Source organism: Nannospalax galili, unplaced genomic scaffold (assembly GCF_000622305.1).
Source record: "Nannospalax galili isolate Female #2095 unplaced genomic scaffold, S.galili_v1.0 scaffold1362, whole genome shotgun sequence".
In the NCBI taxonomy this organism is placed as follows: Eukaryota; Metazoa; Chordata; class Mammalia; order Rodentia; family Spalacidae; genus Nannospalax; species Nannospalax galili.
The window spans coordinates 824,233-838,363 of NW_008347579.1; the positions used below are offsets into that span (position 1 = coordinate 824,233).

General features: G+C 36.7%; 1 protein-coding gene across 2 annotated transcripts in view; it reads right to left on the bottom strand.

Moving 5' to 3' along the window:
• Atrnl1 (attractin like 1) overlaps positions 1–14,131 on the bottom strand; it is a gene marked incomplete at its 5' end in the record, with an annotated part of 630,201 nt that overhangs the window by 90,367 nt on the left and 525,703 nt on the right. For both annotated transcript variants that reach the window (XM_017800920.1, XM_008844317.1), the window contains 1 exon segment: positions 1,586–1,700. In XM_017800920.1, the coding sequence (XP_017656409.1) occupies positions 1,586–1,700 (115 nt within the window).

Genomic DNA, 14,131 nt, shown 5'->3' on the forward strand with positions numbered 1-14,131 from the left:
GACAGCTAAAGCAGCATTATCATCAGAAATCTTAATGCCCCATCTGTAAGGAAACACGGCTGAGGTAATGGTCCACACAGCTACTGGCCTTTTTAAATCAGTCAAAAAGGATTTCAAAGGTTAAAGGGCCAGAATATTGGCAGTTGCCTTCACTCTCTCCCCATCAGTAAGTCATCTTGTCAAGGATCTAGAAGAACCTTGGTGTATATCACATGAACTTGTTTTCATTAGTGAAGTTATTTGTTTTTGGAAATCATCCCAGTTTTAAAACAATGCTTCCATTAGCTGGGCACAATCCCTGTAATTATCCATCATGTCTGACCAGTGCCAAACTATCCTATTTATTGCATACCATTTACCTGGGTGATGCTGAAAGAGAAAGACATTGTCAATGTCTAAGAAGGCCTGAGAATATTTTTAAAATGTTTGAATAAATATTTACTACTGAACTCTGGACAAAAATTTTTGCAAGAAGACAGCAGCAGGAGCTGTGAGTGACGAATGTAAAGGTGCTGGAAGCTGTTTACATACGGGGAAAGCTCAGTAGCATGAACAGTTAAGGCTGGCAAGGCATAAGGTGGCATATTTTCACTTTTTTGTTTTGGGATGAAGGCAAATAAAAAATAAGAGGCAAAGTCAAAGTTAAGTAGGGTAGCAAGAAAATATAAAATAAATAGAGAGAGCCAAGTTTATCATTAATTACTATTATTGGGAATTCACCAGAATTCTGGCACTTTGTTTTATGTATAAAGGGGATTGAAAAATAAGTTCTGGAATCATTCTTGCTCTCAAAAAGCATCCATTCCACTAAGAATTGAATAAAAAAGACAACCAGGATATAGAAAAATTACCTATTCTGGATAGATGGGCTCTAATGTATCAAAGGAGTGAGGGTAGTGTATGGTGTGACAAGTGACTCAACACTGAGTATGTTTACGGCGTGGACAGCAGCACAGCTGTGGCGGAATCTCCACGAGGGGACTTACAGTCAGTTCCAAACCGTAAACATGCTTTTCAGATAGGAAAAAAAAAGTGAGTCAATATGGCTCACCATGCTAATGCTCAGGAGAGAGAATGCCCAGTCCCTGGACTCCACTTGTCTGGTGCTGAAAGTAGAACATATCTTATTCGTATTGAGATGGTTGCACAGAGATATCATCTTCTGATGCCACTAAAATACCCCAAAGTCCCCTAGGTTGGTTCCATATTCATGATAAAATTTCTAATCATAGCTATAATTTGCCTTCCTGTATGCCACACGTTAGGAGAAAAGCAGATGGCCGTAAGGGTCAAAAATTCATTTGCCCTGCTAGAGAGCTTCCTTGTTATAATTACAACCAATTAGGTAAATTAGAGAAAATCACATAAGCACACACATATTCAACATATATTTAAAAGAGAAACACTGGTAAAGATTAATTTAAAGAATGCAGGTATCTAGATACTTATGTGAGGGTTTATATGTTAATAAAATTTTATCACCATGTTCTAAATTAGGCCCTTGTAAGGCCCTCACTATGCTCTTTACTGCAGCTGCTGCATCTTCATCCACAAGTATGCTTAACTGCTGGCCCATTCATCATACCTGACTGCCCAGGGGGTGGGGCACCTGATGGTCCTCTTGGTAGACAGAGAAACACAGTCAGAACAGCAGCTCTGTTCCCAGCACAGGGTTCGATGGCTATTGGTTTAGGTGCACCCTGGAAAAGAAAACCCACTGTGAGTTTGCATAGCCGACATGCATTGCTATGTTACTTTCCACCACATCCATCCTTCTGTTAGAAGTATATTCCTAGACCCCTGGCACAGTGCAGATGTGATATTGGCCTTCATTTGGATAGATGAATGCATTTCACCACGATGTGCAGCCAGTGAACCATAAAGTTTTGCAGCTTTGGTTGCTTTGTCCCAGTGACTTCCTCTCATCAGTGATGTACTACATAACCTGATTTACTCAAATACGTTATCATAATTGCAAACATCCTGTTGACATATCTCTATTTAAATTTTTATTTCTATGTGTACATTGTTTACTATACCTATAACATAGTGAAATTACTCCTAAGGTCAAGCAAATTAACATATCTACCACTTCACAGTTACCTTTCCTTTTGGTAAAAGCACCTAAAAATCTAAGCTTTTATCATAATTTAGCATACAATACAGTATTATTAACTAGAAGCCTCCTGCTGATTATTAGAGCTATAGAGTTATTCATCTTGTCAGGCTGTAGGTTCATACCCTTTGACCTACATCTTCTTGCTGTCTCTCCATCCCTGTGCCTGGTTACCACCATTCTATTCTTTGATTCTATGTATTTGACTTAAAAACTTCCATGTATGAGTGAGAATTCATGCTGGCATATCTTTAATGTTACTTTAGTGAAGTTCATAATTAATAATCATCCATCAGTGCACTTGCATAAACAACAGAACAGAAATATGCTAAATATGATAAAATACTAGTAACACTATTGTTTCATTAATGCCTTATGATGGATTAGGTACTTCAAGTGCCTTACATATAAAACTTATGTAAATCTTACAAGAATGCTGTAAGATGGGAAGAGTTAAGGTTTCTTTTGTAGCTATTTCTTCATATTGAGGCATTCCTTTTGGAGGCTGTTCAGACTTAAGAAGTAAAGGAGACTTAGAAGTCTCAGGAAACTCCAACTATAACAACTGCTAGAGTAGATCCTGCCAGCTGAATGATCCTCTAAGTAACCCCAATACACACAGTGGTTCCCTAAGCTGGACTTGGATGGGATCATTTCTTTAGGCTGTCACTGATTCCCTATTTGGGGTGGATAGATATTTGTTCATGGCTCCCCAGGAAGACAGAGAATGAGGTTAAACTCTCTACAGCTAGGAAGAAGCAGGAGGGCTGGCATGAAGGCTCAGGCAGCTGCCTCCTAAGTCTGTGTTCTTCATTCGTACAAAGTAGTCCATGATGTGTTGACGTACACACATACTCCCCACATGCATATGCAAACACAAGTACACTCACTCCCATCCTACTTACAAACAAATACATACATGGAGTTGGGTTTAAATACAATTACTTTTGAGACAAGTAAAGGTTATTATTTTAGTCAAAGAATGGCAGTTTAGGTTATATTATTAAAGACTTACAGTGAGAGATGGTGGATATAGCAAAGTAGCATCTCACCATAAAGGCAAAATTAAATAGAAGAAAAAATAAATAGAAGGAAAAAAGCTTTTATTATTAGAATAAATGATTTATTCAAGTTTTTTCCACTGAAGATATCTGAATGATTTAGAAGAAATATAGACATATGTAACCATTCACCTAGAATATTCTAGAATATTGCCATTTCCAGAAAGTTTAATGAGGCATTAAAGATAAAATATATCCCTTTTCATGTAAAACTTAGACTGAATTCCTGGTGACAACGGTTTTATGTGGTTATAAAGGATTTCTCCTTTATAGCAACATAAATCTCACGTTTTAAAGTTATCCTTATATAGATATTTTGGAAGTTTTCAATATAAAGGTGAAAGTGGCTATGGTGGTGGAAGCAGAGGGCATTAAAATGTTCCAGGAAAATGGGGTCAGCCATGTTGCTTCACTTGTTCCAAGTTACATGATCTATGGTTTTATGCTTTAAAGCTTACATTTAAAAAGACTTAGTTTTGAAAATGTTAGGTCAAAATCAGCATAAATACATAGATATTATCCAATGATATAAATATTTAGAGAATAGGCTTGTCATAGTCCAAGACTAACAGAGAAATGCTACAAATTTTTCCAAACACATTTCTAGGCAACTTTTAATTTAAAAAACGTAAAGTACATATAAAGGTCAATTGGCTAAAAAATACTAAAAGAACATAAAATGAATTTAAGGTTTAAATGACAGTAATACATTAGAAATACCCAAATCCCTTTCACTGTACTTAAGAAATGATTGATCATTTACAACAGAACAGGTTTTTTTTTTTTATTAATGTTTTTAGTTCTAAATGTAACAATGCTCACTATTTAGTTTATCCAGAATGTTTTTTAAGAACTTGGTTACAAAATTTAGGACAGCAGAATTTTAATATATCTAAATTTTTGAGAAATGGTAGTTCTTGGTGTGAGGGATTTGGGAAAAAAAGAAGTGACTTGGTAATGTCAGTTGGTCTTGTTGCCAGGTTACTGTTCTAATTTTTTTTTTTTTTTTTAACACCAGAAGGCAAAGTTTTAAATATCGAAAGCATTAACTGAAAGGGAAAAGTAGTGAAAAATAACAAAATTTCTGGTGGGATACAGCCTAATTGTCTAACACTTTAAATTTCAGAGACTCACTAACACAGGACAAGAAGACAGAGAATCCTTACCATGGAAAAAGAATCATGTCTACAAAAAGCTAATTCTGTAAAACTTTTCTTAGAATAATTTTCTCACTCTTACTTCTGTGATTATATAGAAAACCTTAAAAAAAAAACCTCTTTGTATTGGTAAGCTATGTAAAAGGAGATTATAATTCTATTTTAAAATCAAATTGTCTTACAACTTGGTTTATTTTTAGCTTTAAGAATTTTCATAAAAGGATATTAGCAAAACATGAATTATTCATTATGTTTAAAATATTAGTTACTAGCACAGTTCTTTGACACTTCTGGAAGAAATTCACATAATTAGAAAAAACATTTCCAGAGATTTTGTGGAAATTATCACCTCTGATAGGGGATTTTAAATAAAAAGGGAAAGAAGCACTTTACAGCACTTGAATTTTTCAACAGAAAACAGCAAAACACTACAAATAATAATAGTTTGGATACCTTGAAGTTTGTCAGTTGTTTTGTGATAAACGTATAACCATGAATCAAAATCGCATCACAATCACATAACATGTTCACTGAACTGTGTAATTTATCATGCACTTTCCATGGCTGCCTCTGGAAGAGATAAGGCATGGGTTTGTTTGCCTACAGCACTCAGCTGCTGTGATTTACTTCTAGGCATTTTCATATTTGTTGTACTGCAAAAAGCTGGTGTTCCATTGTGACAGAAAACACCACTGACAGTTATGTAATTAGCAGTCCTTGTTTATTAAGCACACAGCACTCCTACCGAAGATTTGTTCAGTTCATTCAATGTTTTTGAAAACACAGAACTTATTTTCAAGTCATTGTTTTGATGAACAATAAATTTTATGTTAAACTCTAGTTTTTAGAAATTAAAGACAAGTGACCAGAGAAGCTTCTAGAATCAAAAATACCTTCAAGGTTATAACTCTTACAATGTACAATATGTTCTGAAAGTGAGACTGTCATTTGAGCCCTGGGTCTGTCCTGGGAAACCACTGGGACATGAATCCCTGTAGGTTTAGAACACACAATGGGCAAAGCTAGCTACACGTCTCTTCCTTTGGCCTTTCCCAAGGGTGAGTGAATGAGTAATCTGCTTGGAAATCACAGTGAGGCCCATCTCTGGCAATCAGATCTAGCAGCTGAGGGTTAAGCAGAACTATCTGGTCTTCTCAGAATAGCCATTAAAATTAAGGGATGATAAATCTAATACACCAAGGACTCAAAAGGTGTTCAAGGCCCAAGTAGGTAACTTAGTAATAGCTAGCTTTTATTAAGTGCTTACAATATTTCTGGTGCTACACTGCTTACATGATTTGAATCTTATCCTGTGAAGTAAGGACTGTTTCCATTTTATGGGTAATGAAACTAAAGCTAAAAGAACTTAGGTATACAACAACTAAGACTGCATATCTAATAGAGTGATATGACTTGGAACTTTGAGCTTGTATGCTGAACTCTATGTGGGACTACCTGTAACAAGAAAGAGGAAAAGATTTATCTTTTATAGCATGGATTCTTTTCTATTTACAATCCCTTTTCACCTAAGAAAATTTACATAACATATAGGTATATAAAATAGGTACACAAATCAAACATTCACTGATATCATAGTTATTTCAAAATAATTCTTTATTACACATGTAATTTTGTCATTTATTGATGAAAGCAAATTTGCATACTAATGAGATGGATATGCATGCTTATTTTTACATAAAAAATCAAATGTTGGTTGAATATTTGATACTACAGACCTAAAAGCATTGTCAAAGCTTTTCAGAGTTGATCGACATTTTGATTTTATGATTGTCAATGCTGAGAGCAGTGTTCACATAAATACATAGTGCAAAATTGCAGATGTTTAGGGCCATTTCTGAAATTGTTAGAAATTCTTGTCTAACTTCAACCCAAAATTCATTTAATGATTATTTATTTATTTATTTATATGTAAAATGGAGGTCCCAGTTTGCCTCCATTTCACAGGGATCCAACTGCCTCTGCCTCCACTATGCTGGGATTAAAGATGTATGCCACCACACTCAGCATTTAACGATTTTAAAACATGAAGTTCAAGACAACAACTCAAACGAAAAAATTTAAAATCAAACATTCTGACACAATACAATCAAAAGATAACAATAATTTTATACCTATGTACAGACGAATAATGGTAGGAAAACATTAAAACAATTTGTTTTCCATAATTAAATTAGTATATTTCTTTTTTTAATTTTTAAAAAATATTTTAAGTGTAGCTGTGTTGTGCAATGGCTGCAGAGGTCAGAAACGGGGGTTGGAACCCCTGGAGCTGGCATTCTGGATGTTGTTAGCTGCCATGTGGGCTCTGCTCTTAACCACTGAGCCATCTCTCCTGCCCCTAAATTATTATATTTCTCTAAGAGAAGAAAACTTTTTATGTCCAGTAAAAGCACTACGATTCATAACATTCATACAACAGTGTTGAATTTGAGCTGAGTGTTTCTGGCAGCAATGATTCATATTGGATGGTGTGACATCATGGACAGTACAAAATACACAGGCTGTGTGTGCTCAGAACCAAGGGCACAGTGAAGCCCTGCAATGCAGCATGGGTGAGTGCCACCAGATTGATTATACAACTGATTTTCAGTTAATTTTTGGTTGTGAGTTCATTTACCTGCTGTCAGTAAGTTCTTCACATCTCCCACATTCAGTTCTGTGGTTCCATATAGGGTTGTGGTTTACAGTTTAAGAAGCGAAGTCCCAGAGTAAGACTATAGAACATGGAAGGCATGACATCTTTAACAACATTAAATCTTACCAATATTTGCTAACAAAGAGAAAATGACTGTGTCAAAATGGGCTCAAGGGGTGTCACTTTGTGCCTGCTGAATACAAAACAGCATTCCAAGGCAACCAGGTATGTCTACCTCTTTGTTAAACCAGCTTTCATTTTGCATAAGCTCCATGTTTCAATCCATGTGAGAGCTCACTCTTCAACCGCTATGTCCATCATTCCAGTATTTGTATCTTCTGCAATCACAATCTTTCTGCTATCTAGGACATCTTCCCTGTAGTCTTTACTTCCATGATCCATATTCCTCAAAGCCCAGCCAAATGTTACCTCATCCACAAAGCTGTCCTTGGTCTGAGATATTTAGCCTCTTCCTTTTTAGTTCTTTGCTTTGACCTCTTAGGACCCTCTTTAGTTAGGTAAATGATTGGTGTCCTAGCTACTTTCTGTTGTTGTGATAAAAACACTGATCAAAACTGATGTAAGGAAGAAGTTTATTTTACCTTCAGCTTACCTCATCATGGAGGGGAGCCAAGGCAGAAGGTCAGGGCAGGAACTGAAGTACAGACCATGGAGGAGTGCTGCTCACTGGCTTGCTCCCCTGGCCTGTGCTCAGTGTGCTTTCTTAAACAATCCAGGACACCTGCACAGGGGTGGCACTGCCCACAGTAGGCTGGGCCCTCCCCATCACTCAACAACCAGGAAGATGCCCTACAGACATGGCCACAGGCCAATCCAATGGAGAAAATTCCTCAACTAAGGTTCCCTCTGCCCAGGTGTGTCAAGTTGGCAGCTGAAGTTAAACACATACACTCATGAAGTTCCTGAGGAACAGGTCAGCTTTTTTTTCTCCTTTCTTTCTTCCCTCTTTCCTTCTTTTTGTTTTTCATGTTGATGAACTGTATATCAAACCAGGGTCTTGAACATGTCTTGCTATGTAGATCAGCCATGCCTGGAAAGTATGATTTTCCTGCTTCAGCATCTCCAGGGCTGGGATTGTAAAAATATCATCACACTCAGCTCTCAGATCTAGTTTCTTATTTTCCACAGAGCCGTGATAGGTCATCTCCCTCTTTGAAATGCCTAAGAACAGTGCCAATTTTTTGGGACTTACAACTCTAATCTTTTATTAAAGCATTGATATACATGTTGGATATCCCTGATCATCCCAGACAGGCACTGTGTTAGATGGTCTACCTATAGCATCTCCTACAGTGCACAGTACATGATAAGAAAAGAGTGAATAAATGAACAATTGAGCTTGTCACAGGCAAAGAGGCAAACTAATAGTATGGCACCCAAATATTCAAGTTATGGATATTAAAGGAATAGTAAAACACTGATAAAATATTAACTTGTACTAAGTACTTATTAGGTACCATGTGCCCTGCTCAGGATTTAACAGGCATTGTTGTGTGCAGGCTACGCAGCAAACCCAATGGAGAAACTGTTATTTTCCATTATATAGATGAAGAAATCAGTATTCAGAAAGGCCAGATGATATTCTCAAGGTGACACAACTAGTAAGGAGCAGATTCAAGGTTAGAACTCAGATCTGTCTGATTCTAGTATGCAGAGTCTTAACTTGGGTTCTAGCTATAATTCTACTAGGTTACTCTAGGTTCTAAAAATAAAAATTTCCTAAAAATATAACTTAAAAAGTGAAGACTTCTCTTATCTTGTCAGTTTGGTTATGAACAGTAGAAACAAACCGAGGATTTCAGCTATAAAGATATGTGTATACCTGCCCACTTCTAACCAGCATTCAGAATGCATGGGTCCTAGGGCCAGCTTTGCCACTGTCGAGCTGTGTGCCATTAAGTCACTCTCTCCAAATGAGCAAGTAGCTTGGATGATTTTTAGGGTCTTTTTCCTCTTTAACATTCTAGACTATGATTTATATATAATCTCTAGAATATCTGACATAACAATATCTAATATTATACCTAAGTATTGTGAAATTTCAATATTTGGTAATTTTTTTTTCTGTTCGGGCACTTTAAATAGCATGTCTAATTTTAAAGAACATTGTACCATATGATGAATACATCACACAGGACTAAACAGCCACTATTGTGTGCCAAAAAAGCAATTAGAAAATTGAATCAAGGAATTAAGGATTAATGTGGATATGTTATACCTGTCAGCAGTAATAAGTGTTCTGACAAGGAAAGAATCAATTCTGACAGTATGTACAAATACTAATCTGATATATGAGTGAAATACGAACAATGCAAACAACTGCACATTAATCACTCTAACGTTTCACTTCTAGTATTTGTTTAATGCTATTCTTATCAGAACCCATCTATAAATAAAAATGAATCCTCTTCAACATCTTGCATGACTTGGTATTTGAAGTTTAATGAGTGTTTATATTTATATGAAATTTAGTTTTTAGTCACATTAGTAAAACTGAATTTACTGAGCCTTGAATTAAGTCAGCCCAGTGGCTTGATTCACAGCTAATCAAGGATGCTTGGTTCCATGGGATCAACAGGTATCAAGATTCCAGATTTCAAAAAACTGATTCTCTGATTTCCTTGTTCAGGCTTGGGAAAGGATGAAGCTGAACATGTTTTTATTTACTTTTTCCTTTGCACGAAAAGATAAGGGAAAAAATACATTAGCTGACTTTACTCAGTGGAAGAATGCATATTTACAAAAGAAGCTGATGGACAGTCTTAAAAACAGAACTAAACTAGAGGCCAATTCAAAGAGAACAAGGCAGTACATGTGAGAACAGGTAAGGAGGCAGCACAGCTCACCGGTGAGCACTGCTCCCGAGGCTCTGAGGTATTCTGTCAATTATTTTTATTCCATACCAAATATTTTTCCTTTGTGGAAATGCCTCCGTGTTGTCTCTATTATTATTGCATGTATGTACATGATCAAAACCATACATGCATTCTGAAGGTTTATAACTGTAGTATTCCATCTTACTTAACTAATTTTACTATTTTTTGAACTATATGGCAGACTTGGGAGTAACGAGGCTAGATCATAACAGCAGCAAGTTTACTCCCAGTTTCTCTGAGATGTTTAGGTTCTAGAAGGTAAAGTGAAGATGATATAATCTCTTTTTGGAATACCATACAATCCTGCTTTGCTCTGAATTGGTTACTAAGTATGAATGATAACAGGGGATGGTTTTGAACCTTTAAAAATCAATTCCTGATAATATTTTACAAAAGCTTGAAATAGGTTATCTATGAAGTAACTGGCATAATTACAGTTTCAGTAATCTATACTTCTTTCCATAGTCCACAGTCTGGTGCAAAAAGCAACTTGACCACTATGCTTCATGTATAATTTTGAAAGCTGAGACCATCTTTCCTGGACTTCAAAAGCATGCTAAATGAGAGATAAACATGTTGGTCACATCAGTCATCTTTCTCTTACTCATGCACACACTTGGGCTTTTGTCAGGCTGTTTCTCTCACCTAGACTAAATGCCAGAACCTTCCCTTTATAGAAAATCCAGCTGAATCCTCTCAAGCTGTGGGAAGCTAGTTCAGGCCATCCTAGGCCACTCTAGGATCTTCTCACTCAACTCTCTATCAACAGAGTAAGTAAGTCATGTTTGCTTTAGTAGCCACTGAGAGAGCATAGTGTTGAGATTGAGAGAGAGTGTCCATAGCAGCCAGCTCATTCATTGGATTTAGGGCTGCTCTCTCATCCCTGTGTGCTTAAACAAACACTGCTCTGGTCTTAAGACTGTGATAGGTAAAATGGAGGTAAACATAACTCATTCATAGTGTTGTTGTGAGGACCAAAGGAGTTTATAATTTATACAAACATAAAGTAAGTACTTGGTAAGTACCAGTTATCTTAAGAATATCATTCCACCCATTCTCACCTAGCTTTGGGATTGTTTTCTGTTCTATCAAGCCAAAAGCAAGCTATTTGAGGGCAGAGGCAATATTTTTAAAAATCTCTGTTAATAGCTTGAAATGAGTTAATTAGGAATCCAGCCTTCAGGAGAAAATCCTGTTATATATATATATAGGGAGACACAGATCCCGATGCCAAACATCCGGGTGTGGCACATCAACACTGCTGCTGAGGGTTGGCTCCCTTAGACTTTTGGTCCTGTTTTGATCAACGTTCTGATATGTGTGAGCCTATGTATTACACAGAATCAACATTTTTTGGCACCTAAGACTGAGGTGATAGACATTTCATGAATAAATGGATTGTTTTTTTCTTTTCCAAATTGTACAGAAGGCAAATATCTGAATTTTGTGGCACAATATTATGAACAGAACTGTGGTCTAGAGCAAATAGATATAAAGTAACAAGGAAGCCAGAAAAAGTTAAGATCTTAGTATGATTTCTCAGGCTAGTCCATTCCAAACCATACTATATCATTAACACAAAATGCCACCTTAGGAACATGGCTGATAGGCTAATTCTACTTAAAAGGTAAACATAGTAGGCACTGGGATAGAATGCTAAATAAGGTGCAGTCAACACCCTTCACAGCTGGCTTTAAGGAGGAGGAACTTAGGGAGGAGTTTTGCTTAAGGAACCCTGGGGACAGGAGGGGAAGGGGTGGGAGAGGGTAAAGAAGTTCTGCAAAGGATGACCAAGAATTTGCCAGAACAATAAGGAAGGGTAGAAATTTCTGGAAGGAGAAAGAACATGAATAGAGAGGTGTAAAGCAAGTTGCTTGTTTATGAAATCGCTAGAAGTTCACCAAGCACCCATTCTAGGAACTGTCATGTAGAGAGGGAGGCCAGTGAGGAAGAAAGGGGCATAAATCCAGGCCCCTCATTAGTTCCCTTGCACTCCTCTTGGTTCTGGGCAAGAATATTATAACCTGCTCAGTATCATGTTGAAGTGCTGGTTAAATGCCAACCAGCGTGTCAACAAGATATGCAGATCCATCCAATGAACATCACAAACCTCTCTCTTAGGAAATCACAGTGCTCTGTTATTAAACTACTGGTGAAATCTGTTAGAATGAGTGCACATTAAATTAAAACATTTACTTCTGAAACTTCCATCATAAAAGTAAATCAAGAAGCACTGTGAAAACTAAGTGTCAGCAGAAAGAATAAAAGTGCAGATTTGGCAATATTCTTAATGAGGAATCAAATGTTAATAGACGTAGCATAATAAATGACTTTCTACTATGATTATTATACCAATCACAACCTATTATAAGCAAGAAGAGCAGGGACAAAATTCTGAGTGAAAGAGCTTATTTAACTTGTTACAGAAGCATGCATGTTACTACTGTAGAGTGAAACTCAGATGTTTTAGGGAATGAGTCATTTTGGAAGAGAGTCTTCCTAGGAAGCTGAGAGTTAACCCTACAAGGATTAAGGCCCTGCTCTTCAGAGCATCTATAAAAGCTTAGTGTGAAGTAACTTAGCCTTTTCTCTGCTACTCAACAAGACTATAATATATTAAATATAATTTAATCCTGTCTTGATGTCCCATGGTCAATATTCCAAACAACAGTTTTCAATGTATGCTGAAGACATATGGAGAACAAATGTGCTTATTAACGAGAGCACTTTTCTTTTCTCCCTTCCACACTGCCCCAGGAGCCACCACAGCCATTGTGCCGCTGCTTATTTGTTTCTTTATATAAAGGCAAGCTAAGAACTGTGTGGCTGCCAATGGTCAGCACGAATGCTTTTCCATGAAACACAACAATGATGCAAAGACTGAAATGATCTCAAGGACTTATCTTCCAGGGTATCTGCTTTCCTGTTGCTATGGATATGTCTATTGCCTGTCAACCTCATTCAAAGTGCTGCTTAGTTTCAGCATTTCCAAGTCCATGGACTATAGACATCTTGACAGCTTGTAACAATCCTCCTACATCCCTTGAGGTCTGAAGGGAGACTAGTCTTTCCAATTTCAAGACTTGTACAATAGAGTTTAGAAATAACCTTATTATAACATCTAGAACTATTTCACTAGACTCAAATGGCTTTACTGCATGTGAATCAAACAGATTAAAATCATATGGGATTTTGGACATATTTAACTGTTTTTAAGCCTCAACTTCTCTATTTTCATATGGAAAATAGAAATTATAATAACAAACTTGTGAGGTTATATACTGGGGGTTATAAAAGGTAATATATTAATAAAACTTAAGTATAGTGACTGGTCAAAAGTAGGTTTTAAATTTTTATATGAGGTGAAATAATTCATAAATGTAATTTTTATTAGTCAAACCAATTGAGTAGCAACAATTTCATCTGGGTCAATCTTACTAATCCCTGTTACTTTCTCTAGTGTTGGTTTGGTGATCCACGGTAGGGAAGCAAGGAAGGTGTGTATGTTCAGATCTTTTCTTATCTTTCCTAGGTGATTATCCCCTCAGACTTTCCCAAGAGATGAGACCAGCGTTCCCATCTATGTATTAAAGTATGAAGCAAGTTCCAAGTGCAGGTGCCATTCTACTGTAGGAAAGATCATCATCAATCAATGCAAATGTTAAAAAGTTCTGAGGTAAAGCCTCTTAAAAATATACATATTCCTTCCTGCTTGCACAGCAAAGAGAAAAATATTTCATGGATGGATATGCTCAGAAAAGTCTCCTTAGGTGTGTTCTTAAGTACCTCTAGTTAGCTGAGGAAGCCCCTTTTGCTACCTGCTCACTCTCTACTATTGGTTAAGTGAAAATGTCCTTAATTTTATAGTGAAGTGGGATAAGAAGAAAAGGAGACAAAACATGACAGAAGGTGGGGTTTTACACTTTTCACAAGGCCATGTGGTCCTCTTGTAGGCGTCAAGGTCACTGCCAGGCTTTCGGGAACCCACAAGACAGCATTCGTTACCCTTGCTCAAGACCTGAGATGTGTGGACTCTTTATATGTCCAAACTAAATACATTCAAGTAATACTCCTTTGGTCTTTTCCTCAAATGATTTCATTGTGTCAATTCAATGAACTCATCAGAGCTTGCATTGAAAAGAGTGTGAGCGGGAACAGTCTCTCTACAAGTCTATTCCTTTTAAATCTCACAGTTCCATTTTCAGTGTGACTAGACTAATGGCCAGAGCATGTGATCCTTCTCC